The 16,929-nt window shown below is 45.9% G+C and overlaps 1 protein-coding gene across 1 annotated transcript in view; it reads right to left on the reverse strand.

Moving 5' to 3' along the window:
- Window positions 1-6: 6 nt before the first annotated feature.
- The window catches only part of NCMAP (non-compact myelin associated protein), a 42,587-nt gene continuing 25,664 nt past the window's right edge, over window positions 7-16,929 (reverse strand). The window contains exons 2-4 of the mRNA XM_026657052.1: window positions 4,145-4,240; window positions 2,162-2,246; window positions 7-475 (exon numbers count right to left, since the gene is read on the reverse strand). Of these exons, the coding sequence (XP_026512837.1) occupies window positions 334-475; window positions 2,162-2,246; window positions 4,145-4,240 (323 nt within the window). The 3' untranslated portion in view covers window positions 7-333. The remainder of the gene's footprint in view (window positions 476-2,161; window positions 2,247-4,144; window positions 4,241-16,929) is intronic.

Here is a 16,929-nt window from a genome sequence, read left to right on the forward strand (position 1 = left end):
ATCTTTTGACCCATCTAAAGGGTATTTTTGCCATTTGTTGCCACTTAACTTCTACAGAGAAAATAAGACTCTTCATTTTCCTGTTGATATGATGCCATCACATTGTTAGATTGGCCATACAAAGGTGCTCAGCATTTTATTTTTTCCTTCTACTAAAAGAAAACGTGGCCAGTTACCCACATAATCCTTGGTTTCAACTCCACACGTAGTCACTGTACCAGTGCCAATTCTCCTCTGGTAAAGAGTCACAGGTCTATGTGAATAAAGAGCCTGGTTGTCATGTCTCATTCTTCAAGGAGAGTGATCTCTCATAGGTAGGGCCAACGTCCACAGTCATCTGTTCTGCATATGGATGTCCACTGGTACGATAGTTACTGTTGTGGGTTGATTAGCATTGGAACTGTTCTGACCGAAAGTAGGTGGGGTCTTGGCTTTGGTGCTTGTGGGTTCCAGCTCTCGTTTTGCCCTCATGTGTCTGTAAAGAGAAATTAAAATTTCGTCATCATTTCCTACTTGTCCGGGTGTGGGCTCTCCTATTTTAAGTCCTGTCTGGGGGAAAATGTCAAGAATCATGGTGCATTGAACATCAAGGGTGAAATCCTGGCCACACTGAAGTCAATGGAAATTCCTGCCATTTTAGTCAGTGGAGCCAAGATTTCATCCCAAGATTTTAACTGAAACCCAGTGTTACTAATGGTTCATCAGTGTGGTGACGAGAGTTTTAGATTTATACCCTACTTCACTTTCCTCCACGAAAATGCCAGAAGCAGCAGCTCTCTGTTGCCCCACTCTGCTAAACGCGGGCAATGAGTTCCAAAGAACAGGGGCCAACACCAAGAATCTTCTGCTGCCTGCTCCCAAGAGTTAATCCTTGGGGACAGGCAGTGAGAGCATTACAGCTGGCTAACTGTAACGGGGGATGGGGAAGAGGAGGTTGAAAAAAGGAGTACATTGTTTTTTGAAAAATTTTCAAAGTTGTTACTGTTTTGCAGGGTATGAAATGGATCTTTTTTGTTTCTCTCTCCCCCCCCCCCCAAGTTTTTACAAATTTATTTTATTGAAAAAATTTGAATAAGCGTCATGAAAAATGAAAGTCAAGGTTTTGCAAAGATTTTACTTTTTGAAAAAGGCCATTTTTCAAATACATCTTTTACTTCCAAAAATTTCAGCCAGGACCCAGGTCATTTAGGGATTTATAGATAATTAGCACCTGAAAACAAACAGGAAGCCCGTCTGCCCTGTCTAACATGTGGGCATCTGTATCCTCCACTGAGACAAAAGGCAGCAGGCTTCTGTCACCATAGGTACAAAAAGAAAACTGAAGACACAAACTCCTTCAGGATTCATGAAGATAACCTGGTTCATTTAAGTTGCCTCATCTGGAAGCAGCAGGTAACCAGAGGGCAGCATATGCCAGAAAATGGTAGACAAAACCTGGGGCTGGCATGCAAAAAGCTTCTGCCAGACTTGCATTCATTTATGCTTTTTGTATCTTGGAAAGCAACAATGTAAAAACAGACAAATCCACTTTGAATATCCTGCTTGGAGCAAAGTGAAACTGACCTGATTTCTGGTCAGTTTCAGTTTGGTGCTGTGGGACAGGCAGCACAGGTAGTGGAGCAGCAGGGGGCAGGAAGGGCCAGCAATCAGGATGAGAGGGAAAGGAAATGGAACTAGGAAGGAGGAGGATGGGGAAGTTACATTTCTGTTTCTTGTAGAATCTTTCATGAAAACTGCATCTAAAACAGTTTTTAAATACAGCAGACTAGCAGAAGGAGAGAGAGACATCAAGAGGCATATGCAAAAGGAATTTAAAATGTTTTGTTCTGAAGTTTGAGATATCAGAAAGCGTGGTTGAGACATGAAGATACAGGAGGTGCAGAGGAGAAGGCAGGACAGCAAGGAAACCAGTGCTAGCAGAGTGGAAAGAACAGATTCTCAAGGTAGCAAGAGAGCATGGTTATGATGTCTGAAATTTCAAATGAACAATCAGGAATGTGTATTGTAATTTTAGTCCTTGGAATTTTGGCAATTAAGTCCTTAAAATGGCCTGTGAGATACTACAGCATAGACCTGAGAAATTCTAAGCACGTGGCAGTGATTTCGGTTTATCCTGTCTAACCTTAGCTACATAAAAGAAATTAGGAACAAAGCCATGTACCTGTTATACGTTTTCAACATGAGCAGAACCACTGTGAATATAATAATCAGTCCAACTACAATGGCAGCTACGATTGCTCCAGAACCTACAAGGGACAAGAAAAAAGACTGAGCATGTTTTGTTTAAATAGCTTTTATTGTATTGCTTGAACAAGACTTTGCCCGGTTAATTTAAGTTACATGTTTAAAGAGAAAAAGATTTCCAAAACCTGTTTCCATTTTTATTTTTATTCCGGAAAAACAGCGATTTGAGGTGCAAACTCTGCAGGCAAAGGCTTAACTCCAAACATTGTGGCACCGAATTAGCGCTTAAGAATTAGAGTAAAACTGACTAAAAATAAAACAAACTGACTGGTCTGTTTTCCTATTCTTTGCTGAAGGAAATACAATAAGTAAACAAACCCATTGAGAGACAGTCTGGTTCAGTGGGTGGGGATTCAGGAGACCTGTGGCTCTGCCCAACCGGTTATATGACCCTGGGCAAGTCGCTTCCCTTCTCTATGCCTCTGTGTTCCCTTCCACCCTTTGTCTGTTTCATCTTTTTGGGGCAGGAACTCTCCCTTAGTGTGGGTATGTCTACACTGCAGCTTGGAACGTGCTTTCCAGCTTGGGCAGATGGACAGGGCCGGCTTTAGGCCGATTCGCCCGATTCCCTGGAATCGGGCCCTGTGCCTAAGAGGGCCCCGCGCACTCACCCCGGCAGCAGTCGTCTTCGGGGGCCCCATTCCCCTGGCCAGAGCGCCGGCCGGAGCGCGGCAAGCCCCACGGCCCCGCTCTCCCGGCCGGAGCGCGGCCAGCCCGCGGGCCCGCTCTCCCGGCTGGAGCGCGGCCAGCCCGCGGGCCCGCTCTCCCGGCCGGAGCGCGGCCAGCCCTGCGGCCCCCCCACCCCCAGCCGGCAATTCGAAGTGCCGCCCCAGGAATCGGGCCCTGCACTTGCTAAAGCCGGCCCTGCAGATGGATACACAATAGCTCCACTTCTGCTAGCATGCTAAAAATGGCAGTGTAGCCGAGAGTAGCGGCTCAAGCAAACCACCCAGGTTCCAGGTGGGTTTGTACTCAGGCGGCTAACCTGAGCTGCTGCCCGTACTATCCCTGGCTACTCAGCTATTTTTAGCAATAGCTGGGGCAGAGCTAGTGCGTCTGTCTAGCTGAGCTGGGACGCATACTCCCAGCTGCAGTGTAGACACACCCCAAGAATCTGTGTGATGCCCAGCACAATGAGGCTATGATCTCTGCTGGGCCCTCTAGGTGCTCCCAATAAACAACTACTCACTGTGCATAAAGTTAAGCACATACCTACGTATGCGCTTACATATCATATGCATGCTCTACGTATTATATGTTTTTCATTACAATCTTCATACTAGAGGGCAAGTTACTAGACTTTGTGCCTGGGCTAGTAAATTCTGCAAAACTAGCAAATGATGTTGAGTAAACTAGATTAATAAAAACAATTAATAAAAAAATAAGTTATCAGTAACAGAAGACTTTTTTCCTTACTTCAAGTAGTCACAAAAAGAACAGGAGTACTTGTGGCACCTTAGAGACTAACAAATTTATTAGAGCATTTATGCTCTAATAAATTTGTTAGTCTCTAAGGTGCCACAAGTACTCCTGTTCTTTTTGCGGATACAGACTAACACGGCTGCTACTCTGAAACCTGTCGTTCAAGTAGTCAGTGTCTATTTAATAGCTGAAAGAATCAAAACACACATCAAAAACTAGTACAATTGCATTTAAACAGGACCTTCAAGACTGACACTTTTTTCAAACAAGCTCACTAAAATCCATTTTATTCTATTTAATTTTGATTATCTTTAGGAGGATGAATTTTCAAAGGGTGATGTGGCAGTTTTATATAAGTCCCTTGTTTAACAATGTTTGCACATGGGAATGTTTTCAGACATCTTTTCAAAATCTTCCCCAGACACATGGCATTTAAAATGCAACTCAAATATATCCATTGTCACAATATTTTTCTTACTCTGATAAAGAATTTCTTCTTGAGACTTTGTGGTCACATTTGTTGGAGACAGGGTATTATTTCCCAGTGGTGCAGCTGTCGTCATCTTGATTCCAGCTAGACAAAGAAAGAAGAATGATTTTAAAAACAAACATTGAAATAGCTACTGTCAGCACCCATTTGAGATAACTGGACAATTATCCATCAGATATTTGGGTCTTAACCAAGAGCCACATTGTAATCACCTTACACCATGAATAGTTCTGTTGAAATGAATAAACCACTTGCAGAGTAAAGTCCTGTACCATGGAAGGAATTCTGGCCCCACTGATGCCACGGGGAGTTTTGCCATGGACTTCAAGGTACCATGATTTCACCCAGTGTGAGTAAGGATACTCTTCTAGCCCCAAGTAAGCTATTCACCTTAAAATGTACAGTGCTCAGCACTGCTGACACATGGAATAAAGTAAGCAAATTCCATGCACGCCAAAGATGCATTTTTACCATTACACAGTACTAAGTTTCAGAGGAGAAATCATGGCATAAACTGGAAACAAGTGGCAACAGGCAACCAAACTACTAAGACAGTGAGTTTCAAAGTCCACATTGCAGTTTGGCCTAGAACTCCTGATATTTGGAATAGCAAAAGAACCTTGGCACAGTGACAATTCTGACCTTGAAAGTGGAAAACACAGGAGGGTTCTCTATTAGCATGAACAATTGTATTCTGCAGTACTTGTCCAAACCACTACCGCCTGAAATAGTGACACTGCAATCTTTGGGGCTTTGTTTTGAATATGAAGGGAGAACAACTGGAAAAGAATAGAAGATTCTCATCTATGCCATACACAGTTGCATTACATTCCTCATTGATTTGCACCAATGACTGGGAGACTCAGGGCAGGTCTACACTATGGGGTTAGTCAACCTAAGTTACGCAACTCCAGCTATGTTATTCACGTAACTGGAGTCGACGTACCTTAGGTCGACTTATTGTGGTGTCTACACCGCGCTGGGTCAATGGGAGAAACTCTCCTGTCGACTTACCTTATGCTTCTTGTTCTGGTGGGGTACAAGAGTCGGCGGGAGAGCAATCTGCTGTCGATTTAGCGGGTCTTCACTAGACCCGTTAAATCAACCCCCCATGGATCGATCACCGCATGTCGATCCCCCGGTACGTGGAAACAAATCCTCAGTCAAGGATACTAAATTTCGTGATTCAGTAAATGAACAAAGAGACTATTTTTAAACAGGCTACCGCTTCCGCAAACTTACTTTGACAATTGTGTTGGTTTTGATTATTTGTGATAAATCTCTGTAGTAAGTGTTCAGTAATGTCAATGAAACCTTAGGAGACTTCGCCCCACTAAATCTTTGCTGACAAGTGAGGTAAGGCTGGCAGGAGAGATTTGGGACAATAATTAGGTTTGGGGTTGGCAGACAGGAGAATGCATGAGATTCTACAGCACGTATCTATGATAATAAGTAAAATACTTTGCACTCTCTTTCTTTTAGAGTTCTCTGAGGAGAGGGGAAGAAAAAAAATCTTTATGCCAAAGGAAGATTTAAATCTTCAAATTACTTTCTTCATCCAAAGTGGAAAAAAACCCATTACTGTAATTAAATCACATTGCAGTCAATTATGATCCCACAGATGGCATATACTGCAACAGGGCCATAATGGCAAAGTGAAATGAAGCATGCAATCCAGCCCACTCTTACTAATATGTCTGAAGGGGGACAGGACATGTTTGTGACTGGATCGATTGTGAGAGTTTAGTTTGTTTCTTCTTTCTACTCCATTTGGTAGCATTCTCAGGGAAAACATACAATCTGTACATGTTAATATAGGAAACGCTTTATAAACCAGTCAGCATTCTGTGTGTTACTAGTAACCTTAGCCATTAAAATAATCTTTCAACAGTGGAAGGAGCCGAACACCACTTCATAGAGACCACAACATTTATTTCAACTCTTTGATTTAAAGCTATAATGCCCTCCAACCTATCGAGATTAAATCATTCCTCAACTCCGGATGCTCTGGCTGAATCTCGTCTGTACTGATCAGGATTGGGCCTTACTCGTTTTCTTACGCTCCGCTGGGATATTGTACACTTTATGGGCAAGTTCTTGGTATCTGTTTGCTTCATGTCATGTAAAATTAAAGCTAACCCAGAGCCCAATATAGGGCTTTTTTTAAATGGAGAGAAACCAACTGGTGAGATGGGGAAAATGATAAGCTGCACAGCTTTACCACACACTCAACCAACCAGCTACTGAGGCTCCTTGAAGATCTCTCCCCCCCTTCCACACTATCCTCAAAAAGCTTCGCTGAAGCAGAATTTACCAAAGAAACGGAAAACACCAGGTGCAGTTTCTGGGAAGGGAAGCGGGGTCATGACTCGAATCGCCTTTGCTGTGGCCGGGTTCCATTTCTCAGGAAAAAATTGGGACATGATTAAGTCTCCACTCATGAGGCCAGGAGGCTCCAGTTCACTGACATTTTTGCCATGACAACAACCCTTTATACTGCTACCGCACCTTCCATCTGTGGGGCTTGATCGCATCATTGCAAAACCATAGATCCACGTCTGCCCCCTTACTTACCTCCTGAAAGCAGAGGTCAGGTTTGCCATCGTTAACAGAGCAGGAGGCTGTACTGCCTGCTACGTTTGTGGTCCACAATGGCACCAAGCGGAACACAAATCCCCGAACCTGGGTCTTGGCAGGAGCAGAAAGGCTCTTCCTGCCATTGAAGGAAGAGGAGTGAAAAGGGCAGAGCTGCAACGGTAAAGGTGGCTGGGCAGCAGGGTTAGAGAGACTGTTAACACATGGTCATTGTTCTGTGGGTGCATCGAGAACATACTGTACCAGCACAGTATGCGGTTGACAAGTTGTCTCTGGGTGCCAGGAGCTAGGGAGCCCACTATCACCATGGGAACCTACAGGGCATGTATGCTTCCTAGCACACAGTTGACTGTGGGTCTCCTAGTCTGCTATCCCAGTGATGCATTGGGCCAGGAGAAGGCAATGAAGCACAACCCGCAGTACCCTGGATTGCGTATATAGACCGTGCGGACAAAGGCTGCTGTTTTCATCTATGATAGAAATAGGTATCAATCATTTCCTGCAAATAGACCATGTCTTTGTTGGATAACTTTCTATGTATGCCATATTTTGGGGGGAGAGATTTGTATTAATACTGCATTGAGCTGGCATCCGTGTGTGTGTTACACCCCTTTCTGCTTAATGGAATCAGAATAGCTAAACTTTATAGCATATGCCCTATACTGCTAGCAGCTAATAGTGACTCTGCTTTAGTCGTTGAGTAGTAAGAACCTGGACCAAGATTATGAAAACTGGAGCCTAGAGTTAGGCTCCCAAGTAAGTGATCTTTAAAAGTATGGAGCACCGGGATTCTCAGCCCTTTTGAAAATTAGGCCACTTGAGAGCCTAAAGAGAGATTTAGGAGCCTAACTTTAGGCACATAAGGTGAAATCCTGGCCCCAATAAAGTTAAGGGCAAAACTCCCAGTGACTGCAACACGGCCACAATGTCACTCTGATTTTTGAAAACCTTGGCCCTTGGCTGGTGGAGCGGGAGGATCTGAGTTCTGTCCCTATTAAGTGCTAATTGGCCAGTATGTGCACCACAGCAAGAGCTCATAGTCATGGATTTGTTACAACAGTAAAGAGTTCTATTAATAGGTTTTTTAATACATTGAGAATGGGAATTCAGAAAGTTACTGGCAGAGGGGAAGTGGGCGGCTGTTTTTTCCAATGTTTGCCCCAGCACGAAACGTTAGAATCGCAAGGTTGTTTCAGTCAAATGGTTCAACTCTCTTTGGTTAAAAAAAAAAAAAAATTTTTTTTTTGAAAATAACTCTGTCCCAGAATCCACAACTGGGTCATTCTGCTCTGACTGAATGGTTCCTTTGTGTAACCAAGGCCAAGTTACTTTTGTAACATGATGATTTAGTCTGGTCATAGATCTTTTCACCCTGAAAGAAAGATTTTGGATCAAAAGCTCCAGTCCTCGACCATGAAGTTTTGCAGAGAATTTGCAACTCTTCTGATAAAACCTGACAGCCCAGTGTCAAAACGATATTGTAGCTTCTCCACAAAGCTGCATTTTTCATCACCCACTGCTCCCCATTTCAATTAAAGCTGTTGCTTAGCACTATGTGCCTGTTTAATGAGAAACACGTAAAAGGCATCTCAGGCATTTGCTTTGCTCTCATTTCAAGATGACAGCAGGGAGAGCATGATGGGAGTCAGGCATTACAGCTGGGAGGAAGCTGAGCAAATATTTCTTTAAGGGCCCAACTCAGGAAAAGTCATGCCCAGCTTTCACCAACTAGCAGGCTGTTCATGACTACAGAAACACACCCTCCAGGGCCTTCAGAGGGCAGACCGGATGGGTAATTTTCTTGGACTGTGCGCTAAGAATGCCAAACAATCGCCGATGAGAGAGGGTTGGACATTTTGGAGGATTGGTAACAGAATACTGCATCTGTCAGTTCTTGGTCACTAGTTCAAATCCATACCAGTAACTTATCAACTGTCCACTCAATCTGCCTAGAGTAAATAAAGGGCTGCTGGCGTACAGGCATTTATGGGGCCAAATTCATCTGGGGTCTAAGCAAGTGACACCCCATTGGGGTCAATGGGGACGTGCTTGTTTACAGCAGGGATGAATTTTGTCTACGGGCCACGGCTGGCTTTTAAACAATCATACCAAGGACTCCATGTGAAAATAAAGTTATGTCATCACTTCGTTTCCATATTGCTACCGTAAACCTGCTGAACATACAGGTTGTAAATACCTGTTAGAGAGGCACAGTATTCTGAGCACAGGAGTGGCAGCGAGGAACTCTGCAGGGCTAATCCCGGTCTGCCACAGTGCCTTGGAGAAACCTCTCTGCTTAGTTTCTCACCTGTGAAACAGGGAAGAGTTCTACTGATTTGCACAATTGGGTGTCATCCACCCAGTCCCAACTTCTAGCAGTCAGAGGTTTAGGGACACCCAGAGCATGGGGCTGCATCCCTGACCATCTTGGCTATTAGCCATTGATTTCTAGCCACTTAATCTCTAGACCACACTGGCCCATAATATATGATCTAAACACCACTGAATTTAACGGGAAGCTTTCCATCGACTTCGGTGGGCTTTGGATCAGGTCCTAATTTGTCTATAAAGTGCTTTGAAGATGAATAGCCCTGGGTAGATGCTATGTAACAGGCGTACTATGGTTTGCACTATTATCAACATTCATTTTAAATGGTCCCTCCACTAAACACACAGCACTGTACCTCATTCTGTACACGCACACCTGCCTGGGTTCCTGAGAGCTGCTAATTTATGTGTAATTCTACAGATAAAAGGGACCACAGATTGTGGAAATACTTCCAGATGTTCACTAGATGGATGCAAACATAACCAGCAGAGTGAAGCCCCTGGAATGTTTCCATTTAAATCACCTTTGCAGATGCAGCACATCGGTTGTTTTGGCAACTGACTGCAATCCATCCATTTATAAAACCTTCCCTGTTCCCCTCAGCCCCAGCATTGCAAGCTGAACGGACATGCTCATTTACAATAACATCAGGGTTGGAGCTAACCAGCCAAACAGCTACTGCCTGAAACACCTGGTGAGGATAGAAGAGGGCGGTGGGGAAACATATAGGGTTTTATTTGCATGCTTCCAGAAGAGCTTACGTTCGAGAGCTGACTTCCTGCGATGGAAAGGCAGGTGCTGCTCGGGGAGAGATGCAGACTTCAGCACTTAGCAACCCAGAAAAAAGGGTGTCATTATGTCAGACGCTAATAATGGCAAGGTTCAAGAGTGCCTATTGGCTCCAGTCCCTATTTAAAATGCTGTATTATAGCCAGACGTTCCGCTGGATATTAAATCAGCCATCGTATCTGTATTACTTGCAATAATAGTTATACTTCTGTAGCAGCTGCGGTCTGGGGGTCTCAAAGGACAATGAATTCATCTTTCCAGCTTCACTGGATGGTTGTTAATAGCATCTTTTAACATGTGGGGAAACCTGAAGCTGAGAATTAATGACCTGCCCTCCTCAGTTGTGCTGCTGGTCACTGGCAGGGTTGGGAAGAACATGAGAAGTGCTGACTTCCAGATTTGCTACTCTGGAGCTTCCCCTGCTCCCACTGATGTCAACGGGGCAAGATCAAGCACTTAAGAATGGCCATACTGGGTCAAACCAATGGTCCACCTGGCCCAGTATCCTGTCTCGGACAGTAACTGGTGCCAGATGCTTCAGAAGGAGTGAACAGAACAGGGCTATTTACCGAGTGAGCTACCCCATCATCCAGTCCCTGCTTCTGGCAGGCAGAAGTTTAGGGACACCCAGAGCGTGTGGCTGCGTCCCTGACCATCAAACCAATGGGAGGGTTGGTGTTTTTCACTTCCATAGGCCCATTGAAAGCCCCAGCCCCGCACACTCATTCGTTCCTGTCTGATGACTGTTGGGCAGCCAATGAGAAAGGAGTTCAGAGAGTCTCAGTCCAATTCCCTATAGAAAGGTGCCCACGTCATGCTTGACCCTCCACCAGAGAGGCCAAGGACTCAACTGGCCGTAGAAACCAAACTACCCTCTCACCTCTAGGTCAGGGCTAAGGCTCACACTGTGGCTCTAAGTGTTTGGTGGATAAGCAGGCGTCTTGTCTCCATCAACCCACTACCTCTCAGAAGCAGCTGCATTCCCTGGCATGCAGCGCTGACGTTCAGCGTTACTGGCTAAGGCGCCCTCCCCTTGGTTACAGGTTTTATCGTCTTTGAGGGAATCGATCAAGTGTTTGTGGCAAGATCCCACAACGCATTGGGGGGAAAGAGGTTTCTAAAAAAGAAGACATCACAAAATCCATTTTTCTTCCCCCATAAGCCGACAGGCCATCCAGCCTCAACCCAAACGGGTTCTACAGCCTGTTCCGTCATGCACACCCTGGGACAACTTACAACAACGAATCCCACCACAACAGCTGGGCCCGCTGCCTAAGTTTTAAGGCAAAATAAAAACACGATGTCCTTCAGTGAAATAATGCACCCGAATTTACCTTGGGAGGATCTCCGGGGAGAAGAGAGAGAGGAAAAAAAAAAAAATCTAGGCTCAGATTAGCCTGCAGGAGCTATTGCATAAATGTGGCTTCAGGCAAACAACACAACTATGTACTAAAGTGCCCTGATGTCAGACCAGCGCCTTTACATAAGCATTAGAGTCTCTCAGGCTCTGGCATGAAGCCCTCCAGGTTTAGCCGTTGTTAAACACACATTAAGGAGCACTTCATTTCCTTCCTGAGGCTGAGTGATAATCGCATTAAACTACAGGTGGTTTCTGCATCCAGCAACAGCATTAAAAAAAAAAAAAAAAAAAACCCACCTGCACAGCCTGAAGACAAGAGCCAGCAAAGCACTGAAAGCCCTCACCATCTATTTGTTCAATCACCCTGTAGCCTCTGACCCTAGTTCTGCTGTATGAGCCCACCGCCAGGGCTTGACTATCCCCTTTCTTGGTTTAAATCATTATTATGGATGGGATTTTCAAAAGGAGCCCAGCCCCCAAATTTCATGGAGAGCTGGGCCCCCAATTCCCTTACGTTCTCTTGAAAATCTAAGTCCTCAGTGGTCATATTTGAAATAACTGAGGGCGCTCCTCTGAAGTCCACCTGGTGCTTTTCGAATGCCTGCCTCACTGTAGTTGCTAGACACTACAGCAGTGGTTCTCAAACTTTTTTTCTGCGGCCCACTTGAAAATTGCTGAGGGTCTCGGCGGACCACTCAATGATCTTTCCAAATGTTGTTTGTACCTTTAGCTAACTATTGTAAAGCGCTTTGGATAAATGTACTATATATAAAAAAAAAACCCACATAATAATAAACAATGGTTTTTTGTTCTACAAATAAAAGCACACAACTCCTATTTTAATATTTTAGAGGGAACTATCCGCGGACCACCTGAATGGAGCTCGCGGACCATTGGTGGTCCGTGGACCAGTTTGAGAACCGCTGCATTACAGATATGGTTAAGAGGTACATCGATTCCATCTGATCACGCACCAAGCTCTTGCTCCTCCTCATTTAGAGCTACTTTCTAAGGAGTTCAAATCAGGCAGGTTGCCCCCTAAAGGATTGCCTAAGAGAAAAGGAGTGATGGTAAAAGACAAAGGAATATGGGTGGGAGCAGGGGTGTATTGACACAAAGACTGAAGTTCTGCCCAGGAACCCACTCTAGTCTCCCACTCACACCAGATCCACAGCATTAAGGGCCTGATCCAAAGAAACCAGCTGCATTCCGGGATGGGCAATTCCCAGGAGGCTGTATGGTAGATGGAGGTTGTCACGGGAAAGGCCCAGTTTGGGCATCATGCATCCAGTCTACAGAGGTGCTGAGTGCCCTCAACTCTCCTTGGAGTCTATGGGAACCTCACTGTTAAAAAAAACCCATCAGGCCACAGGTTGTCTAAAGCTGGGCTCCCAAAACAAGGAGGCATCCAAAAGAAGAGGCCACTTCTGAAAACTTGGGCTCAATTGACTTGCCCAAGGCCACTGAAGGAATCTATGTCATAACCAGGATTGGAATACAGGATTCCTGGTTCCCCGCGTCTATCTAAAGCACTGAACCACACACTCTGCCCCTTCCTCCCTGTGTGAATACGTGCTCTTTATTCTGAATCTGTACAACAGTAGTACCCGGAAGGCCCAGCTGAGATCAGGGCCCCATTGCGCCAGGTCCTGTACGTACACACAGTAAGAGAGAGTCCCTGCCTTGAAGAGTTTACAAGCTAAATAGACAAGACAGAAAGGGTGGGAGAATGGAAGCATCATCCCCATTTGACAGGTGGGAACCGAGGCAGAGCTGCCTGGCCACGTCTTCGCCAGCAACAGTAGGGACGGGGAGCCGCTTGCGGAGATGGGGAGCCGCCCGAGGTGCTAGAAGAGGTGCTAGGTGAAGAAGAAAGAGGTTCTTTCTAGCTGTTGGCACTGCAGGTCTCTGTAATGAAATGGGTCCCTACATAATTAACCAGTTTTACCCACCGTCCCATGTTGGTAGACTATGTAGAACAGGGCCATCTCAGTGGGAGCACCAGGAGGCACTGAACCTGATGGGAGCATAATCCCAGACACACAGGATTAGAACGCCCACTGCCCCATCCCTTCAGGGTAGTAGCCATGCTCCTCACCCCCTGCATCTGACCTGTGGGCAGGCCATGACCTTGTGCCAAAAGAGGCCCAGCAAGGCCCCACTGTCAGCAGAGCATGGAGTGTGGGAAAGTGGAGCAGGAACTGCATCGTGGTAGGATGGTCTTGGTGAAGGTGCTTGTTGGTCCCTGAGCGACCAGATTTCTATTCTTGGCTCTGCCTCTGCCACTGATTTCCTGTGTGACCTTGGGCAAGGCCTCAGTTCCCCAGCCGTCACACAGGGATAACAACAACAACCCGTTGTGCAGTTATGAGGGCCATAGAGAAATATTCGGAAAGGGAATGAAAGTCTGATGCTAAAAAGAGATTCAAAGGGGGGGGGGGAAACGAGCATTACTCTCCCCACACTCTCACACAACTGATCATCCACGCACGGCCCAGGTGCAATCTGGCCCATAGTTTTTATTAGTGAACTGCTACTGGTGTACAGCTCACAGAACTTTGATTTTCTATAGACCCTGTAAAAAGTTATTTTTAAAAAGTATTCATAATTCAAAAGCATTTCCTCCATATTGAATAAGTGTAAAACAGATTCTCATAATTGCAAGCCCAATAAAATGCAGCTGGGGAACCTTTTATTTCATAGGATGTTTTGATACCAACCAAACCCACGCACAGCTATCACAGGCTTTAATCTATTGATCTACCTACCTACATATCCACACAACAATTGACTACACATGGGATACATTTCTGAGTGCCATCAACTTCAGTTGACGTTCATTAGCCCAGTCCTGAAAGGTCCTGAGTATCTTGAACTCACACTGCAGTCAATGGTTGTTGAGGGCCCTCAGAAGCTCATAGCAGATGCTCAGCACCTTGCAGTATCAGGGTTTCATTCTCTTTCCAAACATCTCCCTCAGTACTTATATGGAACTCAGTAACACAGCATTTGAGTGCATCATAAACAATGAATTTAGCCTCATGCAACCTTTGTGAGGTCTCCCTATACTAGCTGCGGTGGCGAAGTACATTAAAAAACACTAAAGTGAGTTGAATTTATTATTAATATTATTATTATTATTAGCAGCTAGCTAGGTTACTGGGTTTTTTTCAGTGTGGAAAATTATGTGCGCTATTTTACGGGTTGAATTACTGAATTACATAACCCCCCGCCAATGCCCGTCACTAAGTCCGGTAATTTTGTCAAGTGTCCGTCGCGCAACACGGTGGTGCTGACCCCTGGTTGGAAATCGAACCCAGATCGCCTGAGTTCGAGATCACCCTACAAAGTTCACACCGCTCAAATACTCCTCCTGGGCCAAAGGAGACTTCCACTGCCGAGATCAACTGTTCAAGGTGTCAGTTTAGGCTGAGCTCAAACGCCTCTGGCTCAAAGATGATTTTACAGAAGACCTACAAGGTGGGAGGGGACCCTAAACTTAAACTCCAAGTGAAAGTTAAAGCCAAGGCAGCATCCAAAGAAGAAAATCTATGCAGCTCAATGTATGTTTGGCAACCATATGGCTATACAGTAAGGCTGGTCAGTAGACATTTACCAGAAACTGTGTGTTCTAAGGGTTGCCTTGCCAGAAGGTTGTGTTACTTCATTGTTTCAGCCTAAAAATGATTCATTTTTTAAAAAATACCTAGATCCCTGAATCTGCCCCAAACTGCTTTTTAAACAAAACTGTCCATTTACATGCAATGCCCGAATGATGGATCAGACATCAGCAGAGACCGGGGAGCAATTATACAGCATATCCCTGAAAGGAATGTTAGAGGGTTTCCTTTATTGTCAACACTTTTTAATTAAAAAGGCCCCTTTACAATAGGGCCTTGCTTGTCCAGCCGCACTGTACATGTTTAAGTTATGACTGGACACATGAGAAGCATTAAACCAAGCACCCATCGATGGCAATTCAGACTTGGCAAATGAGACTTCGGTAGTTTCTAATGTAAAATGCCTTATTCGAATCATAGGGGGAAATGCAACAGAGAATTTAGCCTTTTTATAGCAAGGCTCTTGCTCTCCCCAGAAAATGGAGGGCACATCTACACTAGGGTTGTCCTGGAGAATCCAGCTAATCTTTAATTAAAGGTGATGTCGTGATGAAACCTCCAGGAATACGTCCAATCAAAACTGGCAACCCTAATCTACACTGAGCAGGTGGTGTAATTTCCAGCTCGAGGAGACATATCTCGCTAGCATGCTAAAAATGAAATGTAGCCGCGGCAGCGTAAGAGGAAGGAGGGGCTAGCCGCCCAAGTACACGCCTAGTGTATCGGGCAGGATGGTACGTGGAGTGGCTAGCTCCTCCCACCCCTTACGCTTCTGCGGCGACATTTATTTTTAGCATGCCAGCTCAATCAGAGCAAGCACTGCGATGTCGCCTTAAGCTGGAATTTACACTTTCTAGCTCCAGTGTAGATAAAACTTGAACTCCTGTCTTTGGGTGTAAGGGACATGATGTACAGATTGCACACACAACGACTCCCAGCACATCAGCAATTTTGTACGAATAGTAGCTTCATCAGAGGTTCTCAAACAGGGGCGGCTCTAGGCACCAGCAAAGCAAGCAGGTGCTTGGGGCAGCCCATTTGCAGGGGCGGCAGGGATCCAGCATGGGAGCGGAGAACCAACAGGGAGCCCTGGGAGCTGTAGTTCCTTGGTTAGCTCCCTGCCTATAGAGCCAGCCCTGGAGCAGGGAAAGAACTACATTTCCCAGCATTCCCTTGGCCACTAGCAACAGGAAAGAGGGGGAGGGAGTGAGGTAGCTGAGACCTCATGCTGCAGCCTGCCCTGAATGGAGAGCTGCACTGTGAGTAGGGATACCATATTTTAACATTAAAAAAATAGCACACTCCACAGGGAGGGAGGATAGCCCCACCCTGCCACCATCCACTCCCTCCGACTGCCCCCCACAGAAACCCCGACCCATCCAACCCCCCCTGCTCCCTGTCCCCTGATCACCCCTGCCCCTAACTGCCCCCCAGGACCCCACCCCCTATCTAAGCGCCGCTGCTCCTTGTCCCCTGATTGCCCCCTCCTGGGACCCCTGCCCCTAACTGCCCCTTGGGACCCCATCTAAGCCTCCCTTCTCCTTGTCCCCAACTGCCCCCTCCTGAGACACCCCCCCCAACTTCCGCCCTAGGACCCCACCCCCTACCTGTCCCCTGACAAACCCCTGGGCCTCCCATGCCTATCCAACCGCTGCCTGTCCCCTGACTGCCCCCCCCAAACCCCTGACCCATATAACCCCCCCTTCTCCCTGCCCCTGACTGCCCCCCCGAACCTCCGCCCCATCCAACCCCCGAGCCCCCTTACCGTGCCACTCAGACCAACGTGTCTGGCTCCGCGCAGCGCCAGACACACTGCTGCATACATGCTGCCATGCTCCCCCGCAGAGCCACAGCCCCCTTCCCTCCCCCCAGCACCTGCCTTCCAGATTTGAACACCTCAAAATTCAGGAGTGCTCAAGCTCAGTTTGGGCAGCTGTTACTTCATTTCTCCCAAATCAAATATACTGATCCACTGTAACTTGCTGTAGAAAAAGTAGGATAAAATTGAGCAAGAAATGCTTCCCAGTGGTTATTAGGACTGGAATTGCTATTTTCAACAGCCATTGCCTTTTTTTTATTT

This window comes from Terrapene carolina, unplaced genomic scaffold (genome assembly GCF_002925995.2).
Source record: "Terrapene carolina triunguis isolate 2854851 unplaced genomic scaffold, T_m_triunguis-2.0 Scaffold236, whole genome shotgun sequence".
Lineage (NCBI taxonomy): Eukaryota > Metazoa > Chordata > Testudines > Emydidae > Terrapene > Terrapene triunguis.